Below are 19,711 nucleotides of genomic sequence, written 5' to 3'. Positions count from 1 at the left end.
TGTTTAAACAGCAGTGTGTGTGCGCGTGTTTGCAGTCCCCCCACTAGGCTTTTTACATGGGTTTTGGGAATGGAACTCAAAGGATCAGGCTTGCGTGGCTAACATTTTTCCCCATTGAGCCATCCCCTGCCTTGGATGTGTGTTTGATCAGAAGACAAGTTGTTTTACAAAGCATATAACCTGATACTTTTAATTCTGTGTGTGTGTGATGGAGGCCTGTCAGTACCTCTTCCACCTTCTTCTTTAAGGCAGGGTTTATCAAGCAAACCCGAGCTCACTGATATGGCTAGTCTTGCTAACCAGTTTGCTCTGAGGCACTCCCGTCTGTCTTCTGAAGCAGGAATTATGGGCAGGCTCCCACCCCCACCTGGCATCTATATAGGATCTATGGAATCTAATTTCTAGTCCTCAGAGGAACCACTGAGCCATCAACTTTTTTGGTTTATTTCTCCCACCCCCTTTTTTGGTAGTGTTGGCTGTGTTGGAACTCACTCTGAAGACCAAACTTGCCTCGAACTCAAGAGTTCACAGAGCCTGCCTCTGCCACCACTGCCTGGCCAAGGCATTGTCATTTCAAAGGCAATTTAAAGAAAGGTGTCCATGATTTTCTCCTATATGAAACAAGGAAAAATCTTTCTCTTATTTAATGTTCACTTCAGTCTCACATAGTAGACATTATTTGTCCAACTGTATGTAAGTGAACGGAGACCTACAGCAGGCTGATTGGGCAAAGTTGCCAGCAAACTGGTAGAACCAGAATTCAAAGTAAAGGCCACTGTCAGGGCTCTTTATCCTTTCACTGGATTACTTAGTTTCTGTAGGTCATACGGGGAAAGCACTCTAAAAGTTATAGACTTTTAGAAAATAAGTTGCTGGTTATTATTTTATTTAGTAAAGACCAATGGTTTTTCATTGAAGACTGTGGCAGAGAGCCAATGAGGTACAACAGCACTTTGTAACTTTTACCTCCTTGCTTATTACTCCTGCAGTCCCTGCCCCTCAATTTTCTTTCCTTTCCTTTGAGAGTCTCATGTAGCTTACTACACTGGCCTCTATGTGGTCGAGGCTGGCCTTGAACTCCTACCCTTACGCCTTCACTTCAGTTCTGAAACTATAGGTATTCACCATCAGTCCTGGAATTTATTTCTTAGTGTTGCTAATGAGCTCCAGTGATGTGTAGCCGTGTGGGAGTGGGAGTGATTAGTGCAGGGCATTTACACATCCGTGCATACCCTCGCCGTGCCTCACAGGTGAGCTATGCTCACTCCCTCATCCTGGTTAGCAGTACATGTTTCTTTGGCCACTAAGATGCTGTTTGAAAGCTGAGAGAATACATGTTGTGCTTTCATTCGACAGGAAGTTTTAAAATTCAGACAGCAGAGTCTCAGAAAATTTTACAATATTAAATGTGTATGTGGATTATACACTTGTAATTCAAACACCAAAGACAGGGTCAGCAAAAGGATGTGGGCAGTGCAGGGCCGTGCAACCCTGGCTTTTTGTTGCTGTCAGCGGTTCTGAGACCCAGGGGCTGTGAAGGCTGTGTTCTTTTTTTCTTATTTGTCTCTTCTTTTTGCTTGGTTTTAGCATTTCTGGGGATTGAACCTAGGCACTGTGCTCCTTAGGCAAACACTGTACTTCTGTGCTGTGTTGTGTCCTCAGCTGGCTTTTGTTTTTGGAAACAAAGTCTTGCTGTGCCCCAGGTAGTCTTCAACTTGTTCTCCTGCTTTCCTCCCAGGCCCTGAACTTGCCGGTCAGTGCCTTGTCTGGCTCCAGAAGTTTCTGGTTATCTGGCATAGGTTAGCAGGTAAATGGGAATTTCCAGTTCTTGGGATCTCGGACAGGAGTGTCGTACTCCAGCAGACACAACTGAAGGATGACTTCAGAGTGTGAAGCCAGAGGAGAGAATGGGCTGTGCTGCTCCATCACGGTCCTGAGATGTAGCCACCCAGCTCATCATTAGGGATCCAGGTCCCTGGCTCGGCACTTCCCTTCAGAGAGGGTCTGTGAGAGGCTTGAATGAGGCACACTCAAGTCTAACAGGCAGATCAGCTGAGCACAGTGAGCCTAAAGAGCCTGGGACATGGGGATGGGGTGGGCCCCGTAGAACAGGCTGAATATATCCAGGAGACAGAATGAACTGATGCACTTCCAAGGCAGCCTGTACTCACAATGGCTTCTAGGAGCCTAACCCCTGCTGTACTTGAGGAGAGATGAACAGCTCAGGCCTCTCGTCCCCAAATAGCCTCTTGCCACTTATTGTTTAAGATAGGGTTGGTCTTGCTTTGTAGGCTAGCCCCTGACTCCTGCCTCTCTATACTAAGAGAGCTAAGATGACTGTGTGCTTCCAAGCCTGGGTTTTGTTTTGTTTCCATGTTTGTTTTGTTTTAAGGTCTCATTATCACCTAGTATATTCTCAGACTCAAGCAGCCATTCCTCCTCAGCATGTAGCAAGCAACTCAGGACTGTCTGGTTCTTTGTTTTGTTTTTGTAGAGTGTTGGAGACTGAACCCAGGGCCTTGTCATGCTGAGCAAAGATTCCACATTCAGCTATATCACCAGCCCTGCAATATCTGTTTTTAAGCAAACTCCCAACAGTATCAGAAGTGAGGCCCAGGAGCTAGAGAGGTGACTCAGCAGTTTAGAGCACTGGCTGCCCTTCCAAAGGATCCACGTTTAATTCCCAGCACCCACATGGTTCTTCACAACTACAATTCCAGATCCATGTGATCTGATGCCCTCTTCTGGCCCCTACGGGCATAGTGTTCTTGTGACACACAGACATACGTGCAGGCAGCCATCCATACTCAGGTGGTGGCCTGTGCCTTTAACCTGTGAGTTCCAGGAGAGCCAGGGCTCCAGTACACAGAGAAACCTTGTCTTGGAAAATAAAATTAAATATAAAGAGAGGAAAATTCAAGGGGGAAAAACTGGGTAAGTATGTTTTGACAAGTTTGACAACCTGATTTGGTTTCCAAGGCCTACATGATAGACAAGAACTCTTGGACTCCACAAGTTATTCACACATGCCTTGGTACATGCACACCCAACCACACAAACACATAAATAAACGTAAAAACAATTCTTTTTAAAGAAAACAGGAGGCAGGCATGGTCGCATACACTTTAGTTCCAGTACCCAGGAGGCAGAGGCAGGTAGATAGATCTCTTGAGTTTGAGGCCAGCTTGGTCTACAGAGCAAGTTCCAGGACAGCCAGGGATACACAGAGAAACCTTGTCTCAAAAAACTGGGACAAGGGAGGGATTTGGGGGGCCAGTGCAGTAGCCCCAATATCAGAATAATAGAAATTACAGTAAAAACCAGTAGGGAATTACCTATATAACCTAATCTTGACAGCTGCAAGGAGTGAGTTGTCACATTAAAGGGCTTAGGTTAGTAAAATAGACCCACATCAGTCATACTATCTCAAACTTCTGGAAAGAGGGTCCCTTGTGACTTATTAAGACCCACACAAGCAGTAGAAAAGAGGAAGACAGCTGACCAGACCTTCAGAGTCCTGAGGGAGGACCTGGGGAAGTGATAAGTGAGGGAAGTATGAGCTGGGAATTCGGGAGGAGCTGAATTTGCTTCCCTAGCACACAGTGCATGCTGGGTAAGTGTGCAGGCTCACCTCTGATGGCTGCACTCAGGAAAGAGACAGACGGGCAGGGCAAGTGGACTTAGCTGGACTTGTCAGAGTACTGAACTCTGGGGTTACCTGAGAGACCCTGGCTCGGAGGGTAAGGTGGGCAGAGATTGAGAAAGATACCTGATTTGAGTGAGCCTCTGGCCTCTACGTCCACACAAACACACATGCTGTATGTATGTGGGTCAGAAGGCAACTTCCATGGTTCTGGGGAATAGCCTCAGGCTGTTAGACTTGGAAGCAGGCATATTTACTCACTGAATCATCTAGCTGGCTCTCTCTCGGCTTTAAATAAGGACTTTAGTGTGTCCTGTTCACACGCTGGCTTCTCCCATTTTAGATACCCCGTTCAGTGGGCATGTTAGTCTAGTCATGAGTTGAGAAGCCATTGTGTCAGTTACAGAGCTTTTTCCTAAGAAATACTTCATTTCCTTCATCCTTCCTCTCTTCTACAACCCCTTCTCTTCCATCACCTCCTTCTCCTTTCAGTCTTCCCCCGCCCCTTCACTCCCAGGCAACCACTTACTCTGTCTACTTTTCAAACTGAGTTTGAGAAAGAATAACTCTCCATGCTCACCCTTTAAGCCTCCTCACTCAGGAACTTCTGCTCGGGGAATTTCTCCAGTGACCCTCTAATCGCTGCTCCACTGCGCATGTACAGTGCTTACCTTTCTGTTATATTTGACCTGCCTTTCTCCTTTATGCTCTGTTTTCTTCACCCGTTTATCCTCTTGCTTGCTTCTCTTTTCCTGAGTGACAAGGTGTGCTATTAATGTTCCAGCTACATGTCCTGCTGATGTCTTTTTCCACAGCACACATCGTCAGTGTTACTCACTGTTCCTAGATATGACTGGAGAATACCACAGCCATTTCTTCATGGCTGAGATGAACTCACCTTGTTCCTCATCAAGGAGGAAGAAGAAGAAAGGCATTTCCACTAGCTAGGAAGCCTGCCTTTTCCCTTTAAGTAAAGTAATAACCTTCTGAGTTGTCTTTAGCCTAACTCTAAAACAGTTCCTTTCCCACTCATAAGGCCTTTCAGAGACTAGTTACACTATTTCAAGATCTGAGAATATGTCTCAGTTGGTAGAGTCACCCTTAGCTAAAAGGACTTCAAGGCCAGCCTGGGCTACATGAGCTAGTTTAAAAGAGAAAGGGGGAGAGACTGCTGGACAGAGTGGCCTTTCCACACTACCTTTGTAGTTTCCTCTTAATCTAAAATGATCTCAGAGTAAACACTTAAGGACAGGGGGACAGGCAGCTCTGGTGCTGCCAGTCTGCTGCCCTTTGCCACTGCGCTGGATAAACCTGTTCTCGGCTTCAAAGAGAACAATGCAGCATGCATTCGAGCATGCCTACAGTCCCAGCTTTCAGGATGGCAAGGCAGGACAGTCAAAAGTTCAAGACCCAACCCATAATAACGCTCCAAAAAGTACTGTCAAGTCTTTTAGAGGGAACTTGCCATCTTCGGAATGTCCCTGGCAAGTGGAAGGAACCTCCAAAGGCCTTATGTAGTTCCTGTTGTCTGGTTGTTTGCACTCTAATGGGTAACTATTCTAAACTAAAGGCAAATGGCATAAAAATGGTAAGATCTTAACACCAGGGTATAATATATTATAGGCAGTTCTGTTGTATTTCTTTTCTTTTAAGTGTCTTGTTTATTTTGAGGGTAACCTGGGCTGTCCTGGAACTTACTCTGTAGAACTAACTCAAGACTGGCCTCAAACTCAGATCTGCCTGCCTCTGCCTCCTGAATATTGGAACTAAAGGTGTGCACCACTACTGCCCAGCTCCTCATACAGCTTTTTAAAAGAGCTGCTGTGGGCCTGTGTGGACTGGGAACGCTCTTCCTATGCCTTGCTGAGGGGAACACTTGTATGATCTGGAACTCTGATGCACGCCATTTGCCCATTGGTATTTCACCTGCAGGGTTGAGCTGAAGGATCTAAAGCAGACTCCAGTATTTACAAGGATCCTACCCAAGATAGCCTTAGAAAACAGGGGGTTTGCTGAATGTTACTAGCTATAACATGGGAACAATGGGTCTCATGTCCTAGAGGTGTTTGAATATTCAGTGGGATCCCAGATTAAGAAACTCAGACAGGGGCTGGAAAGATGGCTCAGCGGTTAAGAGCACTGACTGCTTTTCCAGAGGTCCTGAGTTCAATTCCCAGCAATGGCTCACATCCATCTGTAATGGGATCTGACACCCTCTTCTGGTGTGTCTGAAGACAGTGACATTGTACTCACATACGTTAAATAATAAAAGAAAAAGGAACGCAAACAATAAACTGGGAATAAGCCATAGTAAGTAATAAGGGAATAAGAGCGGCAAGGTGCTCTTTGTTAATGATGGGCTTTCCCAACAAAAACAGCAGTGAAGCCTCTGAGCCTATACATGCAGAACAGAGCTGAGGGAAAGGAAGAGGCTATATGAAGCTGAAATCACTGGTATTTAACAGTGCTTACCTTTAAAGTTCTAGCTAGGTGTGGGGAGTTGCCTATAATCTTAGCATTTTGGAGGCTAGGAAAGGATTGTGAGTCTAGGTCAGTCTGTGTATATGAGTTACGGTAGGGGAAAGAAGGAAACATAAGGTTTTCTTTTATCCTGTGCTCTGGAGGACTTCCAGGGAGTCACAGCCTTGGTGCAGCTATGGTGTGGCTGGGGAGACAAAACTCAAAGACAGCAGAGCCAAAGCTTGGGGCTGTGAAGACCCAAGAGCAACCAAGAGCTACAGAAGGGCACAAGAAAGGGGGTGACCACACACTTGCTGGTCACCGCCAGTATCTGACCCTGTTGTCAACTATGAGTAGGAGCTGTGGTCTAGCAACACTGGTTTTAGAAATCATCCAAATAGTTCAAACAAGAGAAGCCACTGGTGTTAGTGGGTGTAGCAAGTAGGGGGGGTGAAGAAAGGCTGTGGGGTGCATATGTAGCTCAGTGGTAAGTGCTTGCCTGGTGTATAGAGTCCTGTTGACTCTCCACCGACATTAACAAGAAAAAAAGAGCTAGGCATAGTGGTGCACTCCTTTATTCCAGCACTTGGGAGGCAGAGGCGGGTGGATCTCTGACTTCCAGGCCAGCATGGTTTACGTGGTGGGTAAAGACCCTGTCTTGGATGGATGGATGGATGGATGGATGGATGGATGGATGGATGGATGGATGGATAGAAGGAAGGAAGGAAGGAAGGAAGGAAGGTAGGTAGGTAGGTAGATAGGTTGGGGGGTAGAGACTGCTTTGATTCAGGGGGCAAGGGGACTCTAGCTTCTGGCTGGCCAGTAGTGATGTCCTCTAAAATAGGAATAAGGAGTAGGGGACACAACCTAGGACTCGACTGCATCTGAGGGTATCTGTGTGCCCTAGGGTAGGTGCAGGTAGGTAGAGAGGGAAACAGGAGTCTGCAGAGGTGGGTGAGCTGGAGACAGCACATTCTGTTACCCGCGTGCACTGTCACAGGATGGTGTGTGTGTGAGTTTGCTCTTCATCGTCTTGGTACCCATTCACAGGAATGAGTAAGAACTGAGCGGGGAGTGGGGAGGAGTCGCTCTGAAAGGAGCAGAGGAAGAGCTGCTCTGGGCAGAGAAGAGTGAGTGCCAGAGCCTGTGGCAGGAATGAGCCTGCACATTTGAGGACTTGCAAGGGTGGTAGGGTGTGCTGTGGGAGCAGGGAAGGTGGTGGAGAGGCAGCCTGCTAACTTAGCATTGCAGCCCTGGGCTGCTGGACTCGTTCTGAGAGTGTCGTTCAGCCCTGGAGCATGCGGAAGAGGGAGTGGATGTGATCTGCTCTACAACTGTGTAGTGGGACAGAGGACAGAGGTCAAAGAGACAGCTCAGAGACGGAAAGGAAGGAACTGGGAAGGCAGTAGCAGCACAAGCCTATAATCCTAGAGAGTTCCAGGACAGCTAGGGCTGCACAGAGAAACCTTCTCTCAAAAGAGGAAGGGGAGGTGGCGGCAGCAGCAGCAGGGGCTGGAAGAGCTGATGCTAAAGCAAGACCATGGACAGGAATGTCGAGGCCCTTTATTGAGAGTCAAATACATAGACTCATTAGCTGTCATACGGTGCGCGGGACAGATGAGGAGAAATGGGAGTGTGGTCCACATCCAGAACATTCCCAGAGTAGGATGGAAGCCACCTTACCAAGGGCCTGAGGGAGGCAGTGGGTGATTGTGGCTAGTGGGGACAAGAGAGTCGAAGGGGAGAGGAAGGAGGAACAGCACATTTCCAGTGAGCAGCAACAGAAGTAATAGTGGCCAGTAATATGTAAGGGACTGCTAACATCGGCCAGGTGCTGTGTGCACACTTGTAGTCTCACACAGGAACTCACACAGCCAGCTGTGTAACTGTGAGATCCTGAAACAAATCAGCACCTGGGAACATGACTCAGCCAGAGTGTTGCTCTTCCTGAGGACCCAGGTTCAGTTCCCAGCACTTACATGATAGCATATAAGCCCCTGTAACTCTAGCTTCAGTGCATCACACACCCTCTTCTGGCCTCTGTGAGCACCAGGCACAAACACAGTGCCTTTGCGTACATACAAGCATGCACATAAAATAAAAGTTATCTTTAAACTCAAAGCGGTGGCTGGAAGAGGCCTTGTAAGGGCTGAGGGGGTATTGCCCACAAGCCAGGATACTGATTTCTGCCCATAAGGTGCGGATGACTATAGCTTCAGAGCTGTGCTGATAATCCTGGAGACCTCCTCCCAGAATTTGGTGGGTACCATCAGGAATCTAAGGCCTTCCAGTAGGAGAGCTGGCCCATGTTGGGGTGGGAGTCAGGACTGAGGATACTATCATAGAGACACTTGATATTCTGCAGACCACAGCTACCCAATTACATCATCATCCCATTGAACTAGATCATTCTGGAATTCTTTGTACCTCTAGGTCGGCATGTGCTCAGATAGATGGAGGCTGGGCTATATTACTGTACAGCGTTCACATAACTTTACTGTAGTAGTAGTGGGGACAGAACATACAATATCACAGACTGTAGGGGAGCGCCTTGTTGCTGAGTCCCATCTCCATCCTAATACGTGACCTTTATTCAACCTGTTCAGATTGTTTTCTCATCTTCCTTGTGAATGGGCTTCCCCCACCCCTCCTTCCCCTACAATACCCCACCCCTGCCTACATCACTCCAGTTAAATCTTTGCCTAGTAGAGGATGTGGCCAAGCCCTTCTCTTGACTGGAAGCACTGTGTTAGAAAAGTTCCTTTGGAGCTTGTCTGCAGCTGTTTGCATGTGGCCCTCATGAGGGCACGGCAGGATTTATACTTGTTGGAGTGGAGAAGGATTCTCTTCTAATCTGAGGCAACTGACTGGCTTATAAATGACTTGGCACCTTTGGTGTGTACCTTTACTGGAAACACGGGAAGGTAACCAGCCAGATGTAGCTTTTGGAGCAAAAGATGGTGATAGGAAAAGTGGAAAGAGTTGTGAGTCACCCTTTGTGTGCTGTGGATTGAACCCGGATACTCTAGAAGAGTGGCCAGTGTTCTTAAGCACTGAGCCATCTCTCCAGCCTCCAAAGACTTATTCTTAAATTGGATTCTTGGATGAGATTAAGTCGCTTACTCTGCCCCAGAGTTCCCTTTCTTAGACCAGCTATGTGCCCATATATGGATATAAAGGAATGCCAGCTGGCAGTGGTAGAACTCTAAGCCAACAGCTTTAATAATCAAGAAAATCTTCATGACAGGCCTAGAGTGATAGCTTAGCAGTTGAGAGTGCTTACTGCTCTTCAAGAGGACTCAGGCTCCATTCCCAGCACCCACATTGGCAGCTCAAAACTGACTAGAATTCTGGTCCCAGGGGATCCAGTGCCCTCTTGTGGCCTCCATGGGCACTGCACATGTGTGATGCATGAACAAGCAAACAGCAAAACACCCAGACGGTTACAGTGGATAAAAGGAAAATGCTGGTAAGGTGGGAAAGAACTGCAGCAATTGAGACTGAGATGGGAGGCAGGGGGGAGGACTGTCCTCAGTGGCCAGAGCACAAGCTGCTGCTGAGGGCCACAAACTCAGGCCAGAGCAGGCCTGTGCTCTGCTTCCAAAGCAGGAGCCTTCCCTGCATCCAGAGGGAATAGCAGGAGTTCTGTGCTGCTTTGACTCCTGAAGACTGAAAACTAAAACCACTATTAGGGAGTGTTTCTCTCTCTCCCTCTCTTTATTTTAAAGAGTTTCATGGTTCGGCTGCTCTTCCGAAGGTTCAGTGTTCAGTTCCCAGCAAACACATGGTGGCTCACAACCATCTGTAATGGGATCTAGTGCCCTCTTCTGGTGTACAGGCACACACGCAGGCAGATCACTATACATAAATAAATAAATCTTAAAAAGAGAAAGAGTCTCACTCCATAGCCGAGGTTGGCTTTGAACTCTAAAGACTTAACTCAGCCTACTAAGTACTGGGATTACAAGCATACACCACACAGCACCAGGCTGGACCATTTTTTATATCACATTTCACGTGCTCAGGGGTAGTGGGAGGTGGATGGTACTGGAGGTGAGGGGTAGAGAATAGGATATGACAATAAATGTGAGCACAGAAAGGAGGAGCTGAGAGCTGGAACCCCAACTTGGGAGAGAGGAGCCATACCCTGTTAGTTTTCATCATGGGATTCCCACCCCCACTCTTAGGGGGCTTATTCCATGGCATGATGGGGCATTTGCCTTATTCTATAGCAATGTCCAGTTTGCTCTGCACTCTCGGGAGACTGGAAGGCTTGAAGAGCATTGACTCATTTGCCTCTGTAGTGCCCACAGCACTTGTCCTGGCACAAGTAAACTCTCAGGAAGCCTAGCCGAATGAAGCTAGTCACAAAGAAAACGAGGGTGTCAGAGCAGACGTGATGGAGTCCAATGACAGACTTTCATAAACGTTGCTCATGGGGCACCTAGTTGGAAGCTGCTTAGGAAGCGATGAGGTAACTGGTGAGATGGCTCAGAGGGTTAAGACTTGTCCCCAAACCTGAGAACCAAATTTTAGGCCATGGAACCCACATAGTGAAAGGGAGAATCATGCCCTAGGAGTTGACTTGTGACCTCCACAGGTGCACTGTGGCCTGGGTACATGTCCCACACACACTGTGGCCTGTGTATATGCCCCCCATACACTGTGGCCTTGGTACATGTCCCACACACACTGTGGCCTTGGTACATGCCCCCCACATGCACTGTGGCCTGGGTACATGCCCCCCCACATGCACTGTGGCCTGGGTACATGCCCCCCACATGCACTGTGGCCTGGGTACATGCCCCACCCCCACAATAAATAGATGTAAGTAGGACAAGAACTGAAAATACAAGCCAGCTCATGTGGTATGGGAAGAAGCATGCACCATGGAGGGAGCATATGGCTTTGAAAAGGCTATAGAAATGGGCAGTTAGATGGACATAGGATTATTGTGACCAACACTGCCACTACCTGAGGAAGGAAAACTTCAGTCAGTGCTCTTGTCTGAGTCACCATTCTGATGACCAAGGCAACTTTTAAAAGAAAGCATTCAATTGGGACTTACAGATTCAGAGAGTTAGTCTAGGACTCTCACAGGAAGTGATATGGTGGCAGGCAGGCATGCCACTGGAGCCCAGAACTCACATCTGATCACAGGTTTCAGGCAGAGAGAGAGAGAGCAAGACTGTTCGAAGTGTGGGCTTCTAAAACCTCAGCGGCCACCCCATCCCAATGACTCACCTCCTCCAGCAAGGTTCCTAATCTTTCCCAAACAGCTCCACTAACTGTGGCCTGTGTACATAATATACAAGCATATGGGGGCCATTCTCATTCAAACTAGTATAGCTCCTTTGGTTGGAAGTCATAGAATCCATATTAAACCAGCCCAAGCACAAGAAAGAAAAAAATGTATTGGTTTGTAAGAGAGGAAAGTCAGGGGCTGGGGGGTGGTGGCTGGAGGTGGCAGCTGAAGACATTGGCAGGTCTTAGGTATGACAAGACACAGGATTCCTGTGGTCATCTAATGCATACCTCAAACCAGATGACAGTAGTCACCATCAAGCTTGTGCCCTGCCAAACCCCTGGGTGTGATGCTCACTTTTCTACAGCAAGCCAGGTGTCCAATTCTGACTGGCCAGGCCAGACCTAGTGAGAGAGGCAGTGCTAGAAGGGGAGGCAAAGGGCAGGGAGGTGTACTGCAAGAATGCAAGGACTTGGTTGAGGTCACTGTTCGGGACCTAAGACAAGGCTCGGCTCCTAAGTCTGTTGTTCAATGTCTTTCAGCATCTCCATGATCCAGTGAAGAGGAGTCTTGACAGCGCTGCCTCCCCTCAGAATGGCGATCAACCAAATGGCTACGGAGACCTGTTTCCTGGGCATAAGAAGACCCGCCGGGAGGCCCCTCTGGGGGTCAGTGTATCTGCCAATGGGCTTCCTCCTGCTTCACCCCTGGGTCAGCCTGACAAGCCTCCTGTGGGAGATGCCCTGCAAACTGGTGGGAAGCATTCCCTGGGGCTAGATCCCATCAACAAGAAATGTCTGGCAGACTCAAGCATCCACCTGAATGGAGGCAGCAACTCCAGTGAGCCGTTCCCTCTAAGCCTGAGTAAGGAACTCAAGCAAGAGCCAGTGGACGACCTGCCATGCATGATCGCAGGGGCTGGCAGCTCTGTAGCTCAGAGCAACCTCATGCCTGACCTCAACCTTAATGAGCAGGAGTGGAAGGAGCTCATCGAAGAGCTCAACAGGTCAGTGCCTGACGAAGACATGAAGGACCTGTTTACTGAGGACTTTGAGGAGAAGAAGGATCCAGAGCCCCCTGGTTCTGCCACACAAACCCCCTTGGCCCAGGACATTAATATCAAGACTGAGTTCTCTCCAGCAGCCTTTGAGCAGGAGCAGTTAGGTTCTCCACAAGTAAGGGCTGGGTCTGCAGGCCAGACCTTTCTAGCACCCTCATCTGCCCCTGTGGGCACAGATTCTCCCAGCCTTGGGAACTCTCAGACTCTGTTTCACACCACTGGTCAACCTGGGGTGGATAGTTCCAGTCCAAACCTGATGCCGGCATCAGCCCAGGCCCAGAATGCACCAAGAGCCCTCACAAGTGTGGTATTACCTAGCCAGGGCCCAGGAGGGGCCTCGGAGCTGTCCTCTGCTCACCAGCTCCAACAGATAGCTGCCAAGCAGAAACGTGAGCAGATGCTGCAGAATCCACAGCAAACTGCCCCAGCACCTGGCCCAGGCCAGCTGTCCACGTGGCAGCAGGCAGGACCCTCTCACAGTCCCTTAGATGCTCCTTATCCCATGGAGAAGCCTGCCAGCCCTTCTGGCTATAAGCAAGACTTTACCAACTCAAAACTGCTCATGATGCCTAGTGTGAACAAGAGTTCTCCTCGGCCAGGAGGCCCCTACCTCCAACCTAGCCACTCCAACCTGCTGAGTCACCAGTCACCAAGTAACTTGAATCCGAACCCTGTGAACAACCAAGGGTCCATGCTAGATTATGGCAATACAAAACCCCTGTCTCATTACAAAGCAGACTGTGGCCAAGGTGGCCCTGGGTCGGGCCAGAACAAACCAGCTTTGATGGCATATCTTCCCCAGCAGCTGCCTCATCTGAGTAATGAGCAGAACTCCTTGTTTCTGATGAAACCAAAGCCAGGAAACATGCCCTTCCGGTCATTGGTTCCACCTGGCCAGGTAAGTAGGCCCTTCGCTTCCCATCACTCCGCTGTGGCACTAGGGAAGCCTCATACTAGACTAGAAGTCGGTGTATAAGAGACTGTGGTGGAAGCGGCTCTGTCATCCTGTGAAGTGGGAAATGCAACAATCAGGGCAAGATTGATCTTCGTGATTTTGAGTCCCAGTTCATTTATCCCTGGATAGCTGTGTAGCCAAGCTGCCCTTACCTCCTGATTTCCCTTGCCTCTACTTCCCAAGTGTTGAAATTACAGATGACTGGAATTGATCCTTAATAAAAATAGAGGGGGTTGGGGATTTAGCTCAGTGGTAGAGTGCTTGCCTAGCAAGCGCAAGGCCCTGGGTTCGGTCCCCAGCTCCAAAAAAAAGAAAAGAAAAAAAAAATAGAGTAAAATTTCTCAATATATCTGAGCAGTGGTGATAAGAACTTTAATCCTAGCATTTGGGAGGCAGAGGCCGAGGATCTTTTGGAGTTTGAGGCCAGCCTAGTCTACAAAGCAAGTTCCAGGACAGCCAGGGCTAACCAAAGAAACCTTGTCTAGAAAGAAAAAAATTCCTTAGTATAATTTGGACTTTAACTACACAGACATTTGAGGAATCACCTTATTTAGTTTAGTTGTCTCTTTCATGCCAAACAACTACATAAAGCCCTGTCAAAAAATAAATAAAAATAGGGCTGGAGAGGTGGCTCAGCAGTTAAGAGCACTAGCTGTTCTAGAAGTCATAAGTTCAATTCCTAGCAACCACACGGTGGCTCACAACCATGTGTAATGGGATCTGATTCTCTTTTCTGGTGTGTCTGAGGACAGAGCACCCATATAACTAACTAGATCTCATATTTATGCATATACATAGAGAGCATAATGTATATGTGTGTGTTATACATACACATATAGAATGAGAGAGAGAGAGAGAGAGAGAGAGAGAGAGAGAGAGAGAGAACACGCAAGCCTGACATGACAGCACATGCTGTTTAAACCCTGTGTTTTCGGAGGAGGCAGAGAGTCAAGGGGAGTCTCTTGAGTTAAAGACTAGCCTTGTTTACATAATGAGACCCTGTCACAAAACAAACCAGTTGTGGTTCACAGTAATCTCAGCACAGGGAGGTTGAGGCAAAATTGCCACAAGTTTGAGGCCAGTCTGGGTTACAGTGTGAGGCCTTTCTTGTTTTGGAGAAAAAAAAATGGGGGTGGGGTGTGGATGTATTATTAATATTAAGTCCATAGCATATACCATGAACTCAAGAAAGGCAGAGTGTGGAGCTGGTGGACGATGTGCTCGGAAAGCGCTCTAACGGCAGGACCCCACAGCTCACTGGCCAGCTAGTCCAGCCACATTGGGAAGCTCTGGGTTGAGAGAGCCTTTCTTACAGAATGAAGTGAAACAATTAAAGCCACCTGATCTTGACCACTAGTGTACAAAGAAGCACTAAATAAAATTTACAATCTAAACATATAAAGTATCTGTATCTTCCCAGAAAAGTACGCATAGACAAGTGAGCATAAAAAACAATTTTATGCTCTTTGGGGACAGCCATAAACCAAATCTACACTCTATCAGCACAGCATTATTTGGTTTGGTTTGGCTGGGGTTAGAATATTTGCAGGGTATTATTATTATTATAGGGCTTTTAAAAATCATGTTTTTATTTTATGTGCATTGGTGTTTTGCCTGCATGTATGTCTGTATAACGGTGTCAAAGATTGGAGTTACAGACAGTTGTGAGCTGCCATGTGGGTGCTGGGAATTGAACTCAGGACCTCTGGAAGAGCAGTCAGTCCTTAACCACTGAGCCATTTCTCCAGCCCTATTGCTTGTCTTTTTAATGAGGATCTTTGTTCTAGATTGGTTGGTTTGTGGTTTGTGGGGAGGGGCGTTGTTTGTTGTTTTGAGTTAGGGTCTCATTAGTGTATGCCTGACTGATCTGGAACTCAGAGTTCCATTTGCCTCTGCCTCCCAAGCACTAAAACTTAAAAGATGCCTCCACACACATAAGGGACGAGCAGAGGCTTGGAGTTAAAAAGGAGAACCGTGAACAAGACTATCCCTAGGTGCAGCTTACCTGACCTGACAGGATTGGGACAGATCACCCATACGACCTGACGTGGATCCCTTCATCTTTGTTGACAGGAGCAGAATCCTTCCAGTGTCCCTGTACCAGCCCCAGCTGCCAGTGTGGGAACCCAGCCTAGTGTGTCGGTGGCCAGCACTCACAGCAGCTCTTACCTCAGCAGCCAGCAGCAGGCAGCTGTGATGAAGCAGCACCAGCTGCTCCTGGACCAGCAGAAGCAGAGAGAGCAGCAGCAGCTGCAGCAACAGCAGTTCCTGCAGAGGCAGCACCTCCTGGCTGAGCAGGTAACAGGCGCAAGAAACCACAGGCACCATTTGAGCTTGTTTGCACTCAGTGTCAGTGCTGTGTCCTTTAAAATCCCCTTCTCAGCCCAGCAGTAAAAGCAGGTAAAGTGCTAAAGTGCTTGTCAGCCTGATGACCTGAGTTCAATCCCTGTAACTCACATACACATGAAAGGTGAGAATCAACTCAAGCGGCCCTCTGACCTCTATACCACACCATGGCACGCACCCTCCAAGAGCAAGCCAAGCATTCAGACACACATTCACATGTGATGATAGGTTGGTTGTTGTTTTAGAAGTTAGAACCAGCTAGGCTGGAGGTCTTTCCCAGCATCCACATCAGGTGGTTCACAACTGCCTATATATAACTCCATTTGCAGGAACCCAGCCACCCGTCTCACCTCTGTGGACACCTGTATACGTGTGGTACAAACAAACATGTTTTTAAGAATGTGCCAGGCGTAGCGGTGCATGCCTTCAATCCCAGCACTTGAAAGGCAGGGGCAGGTAATCTCAAGTTTTGAGACCAGACTGAGCTACATGGTGAGACACTACATCAAACAACAACAGCAAAACCTTTAGTAATAAATCTTAACCTTTAGTAATAAATCTTAAAGAAGGGAGGGGAGACGGCTCAGCAGTTAAGAGCACTGACTGCTCTTCCAGAGGACCTGAGTTCAATTCCCAGCAACCACAGGGTGGCTCACAACCATCCGTAATGGGATCCGAGGCCCTCTTCTGGTGAGTCTGAAGACAGCTCATATACATAAAATAAATAAATCTTTATAAATAAATCTTAAAGAAAAAAAAGGCTAACGAGGGAGCTCAGCGGGTAGAAGTCCTCGTACTCAGGTGTCGACCTGAGTGTTACCCTGAGCCCCACAAGGTGGCAGGAGAGGGCTGAGTTCAGCAAGTTGCTCTCTGATCGCCACACCATGGCACATGGTGGTACACACACAAATAAATGGTTTTCATATTTTACTTCATTTTTTAAAAGAATGCTAAAAATGTTTTTACTTAAAACAAGTAAATGGAATCCCCTTTCCAAGGCTAGAGCATGAGGTAGAGCTGCCCTTGAAGTCCTGAGATCAAGATGCACATTTCCCTCACCGGGTTCCCAGGGGCAGCGCAGACACCCGGCAACCATGAGAGCCTTTGAGAGGTTGAACGTTGTCTTCTAATTAAGACAGGAGCCGGCTGGGCATAGGAGCCCTCCTCTGTGACAGCTGTCAGGAAGCTGGTGCAGGAGAATTACCCTCGTGCTTAGCTACATGGTAAACTCGAGGTCAGTCTGGGCCACAGAGTGGTGCAGTATCTCAAAGGGAGGGACTCACAGGTCAGAGGCCCCGAGTCCATAACCCTGGGATCCATTTAAAGCAGGATCTGAGTCTGTAGCCCCAAGGCTCCTAGTGGAGATAGGGACAGGGACAGGGCCCCTTGATGTTCCTGGGTCAGCCTGGCTTCAGTACTGAACAAAAGACCTGGAAGGAAGCAGGACCCATGCCCAAAGTTGTCCTCTGCAGACTCCATGCCAGTGCTTACCTGCTTCACAAACACCAAGAGAACCCTCTGGAACCCACTCTAGAGACTGCACTACTGAGGGTGATCACTGCCTCGGTTCCTGTTCGTTCATTCATTCATTCATTCATTCATTCATTCATTCATTCTTGTTTTGTTTTTCTAGCCAGAGTTTTTCCGTGTAGCTCTGGCTGTCCTGGACTCTGTAGACCAGGGTGGTTTCAAACATAGAGATCCGCCTGCCTCTGCCTTCTGAGTACTAGAATTAAAGGTGTGCACCACCACCACCAGGCCTACTATCTTTAAACTAGCTGCTTATTAGGGTATCTTTTTACCACATACAGTTTGTTTAACCAACACACTTCAGTGACTGCCACTGTGACTTGTGCAGAGTTGGGCAGTTACCTTCAGAACCCATTTTTATCACCCAGAACACTGTATCCATGAGCAGTTGGCTTCCCTGCATTCACTAGTGCCTGCAAGTGAGCGACACACTGGCTTGTGCACCCCGCTTTTCTCAGTGGTTTTGACTTCAGGCTTACATTGAGTTTTACTGTTTGTTTCTGTTCTTGGCACATCATAGGAGAAGCAACAGTTTCAGCGTCATCTGACCCGCCCACCCCCCCAGTACCAAGACCCAACACAAAGCACCTTCCAACAACAGGTTGGACAGTTCACAGGTAAGGAGATGAAGGAGGTTGGCGGGGAGGCAGCTTTGGGTATAAGGGGGTTAGAGCTCATAATGTGGTGCTGACGGAATTCCTGGTTTACTTGCTCACAGAAGCTGTGGTTAGGAGGTGAGGGCTAGATTTTCAGTTTTTTGTGACACAAGGAGAAGGTCCAAGGTTGACTATGAGGATACTCAGTTAAACATCCATCTGAAGCAAAATTATTACTAGTTAGAGGACATCTTATGTATAAGCCTTCCCATCATGTAACAGCCTTCCCTTTCTATGTAACAGCCTTGGCTACCTTGGTATTCATCTGCCGACGAGGCTGGCCTTGAGTTCATCTTCCCACCTCTGCCTCCTGAGTGCTGGCTGGGATTAAAGGCATGTGCCTCGTGAAAGCCAGGGTGTGTGTGTGTGTGTGTGTGTGTGTGTGTGTGTGTCTGTCTGTCTGTCTGTCTGTCTGTGTCTGTGTCTTTCCAGTACCACAAAAACAGGAGTGGATAGAACTCTGAAGCTTTCTAGCCAGTCAGTCTAGCCTACTCAGTGAGCTTCAAGCCAGTGAAACACTTATCACAGAAAGCGAGGTGGATAGCTCTTGAGGAACTATGCTTAAGGTCAACCTTTAGCCTTCATGTGTATGTGTGTGTACTTGCACACACACACACACACACACACACACACACACACACACACACACACACACACACGAAGGGCAGATGGTAAGTTTCCTGAGGATTAAAGCTCATGCTCAGTAAATACCTGGTAATTCCATTCTAGATTTCTGCCTCCCTCAAGCCTCAAGCACCTTATATCTAAACACTACAGGGTGGAGAGCCATGTCTTCAGCTATAGCCCTCCCCACATTGACTCATCCGAGTCACTGACAACCACACCCCAGCAGAACTGAGCTGTCTGTAGTCTCAGGCTTTACTGTCCTGCTCTTGAAATACCCCAGCCATGGCTGGCTCCTTAGTGCCTTCTAGCATGTTACAATTCTGTCCTTTCACAGGTGTCCCTTTTCTCTGTTCTGAATGCCCTCTTTAAACTTTCATGTTGTCAAACCTGTGAGTGGGTGCACATTTGTGTATGCATCTGTGTGTATATATGTATTACATGCGTGTGTATTTGCATGGGTACACACACATGTGCTTCCGTGCTGTTGGCAATTGAACTTGAGATCTGCATGCTAAGTAAGCCGCTCCTCCAGCCCCAAATTCAACTCTAAGCCTCTGCTTTCTAAACATTTTCCCAAATGTTAGGACAAAGCCTTCCTTCGTGTATTTCCTGTAACCTGCTGCTCAAGCTTTGAGCTTCTCACTACATGTGATGGAGTTGGCGTCCACAGACAGATTCTGGAGTATTGGTCTTGAAATCCCTAGTCCAAGCTGAGACAAACTTCGTTGGTGACTTGATAAATAAATGGACAAGACAGCTGGCTTCCCCCTCTGGAGCCTCCCTCTACCCCGTCTTTGAGTGCTGCTCCTCTCCTGTCCCAGTGCCCATGGCATGAGAGGGCTCTGACTCCTGTGCCCCTGGAAGATGATCTGTGGCGTGGACCTCAGAGACAGCTCCACCCTGAGAGTCAGGAATGCCAGCATGGGCTGACAAGATAGCTCAGCAAGTCAGGTCTGATGGCCTGCGTCTGATCCCTAAGTCCCACATGGTGTGGGGAAGGAGCTGTACTGCCTAGTTATGACGTTTTTGTTACAAGCCAGAGACATTTGGGAAGAAGGATGCTCAATTGAAAATGCCTCAGTAAGATTGGCCTGTAGGGCATTTCTTAACAGTGATTAATGTGGCACTGTGGGTACTGCCACCCCTGCTCTGCTTGGTGGTCCTGGGTGTAAAAGAAAGCGGACCGAGC

At 48.0% G+C, this 19,711-nt stretch overlaps 1 protein-coding gene across 1 annotated transcript in view; it reads left to right on the top strand.

The window, feature by feature from the left end:
• The window catches only part of Maml1 (mastermind-like transcriptional coactivator 1), a 34,386-nt gene that overhangs the window by 11,152 nt on the left and 3,523 nt on the right, over window positions 1-19,711 (top strand). The window contains exons 2-4 of the mRNA NM_001401556.1: window positions 11,891-13,306; window positions 15,437-15,661; window positions 17,760-17,856. Of these exons, the coding sequence (NP_001388485.1) occupies window positions 11,891-13,306; window positions 15,437-15,661; window positions 17,760-17,856 (1,738 nt within the window). The remainder of the gene's footprint in view (window positions 1-11,890; window positions 13,307-15,436; window positions 15,662-17,759; window positions 17,857-19,711) is intronic.

Source organism: Rattus norvegicus, chromosome 10 (assembly GCF_036323735.1).
Source record: "Rattus norvegicus strain BN/NHsdMcwi chromosome 10, GRCr8, whole genome shotgun sequence".
Taxonomy (NCBI): domain Eukaryota; kingdom Metazoa; phylum Chordata; class Mammalia; order Rodentia; family Muridae; genus Rattus; species Rattus norvegicus.
Note: the sequence above shows the minus strand (reverse complement) of the source record. Positions and strands in the feature narration are given on the sequence as shown.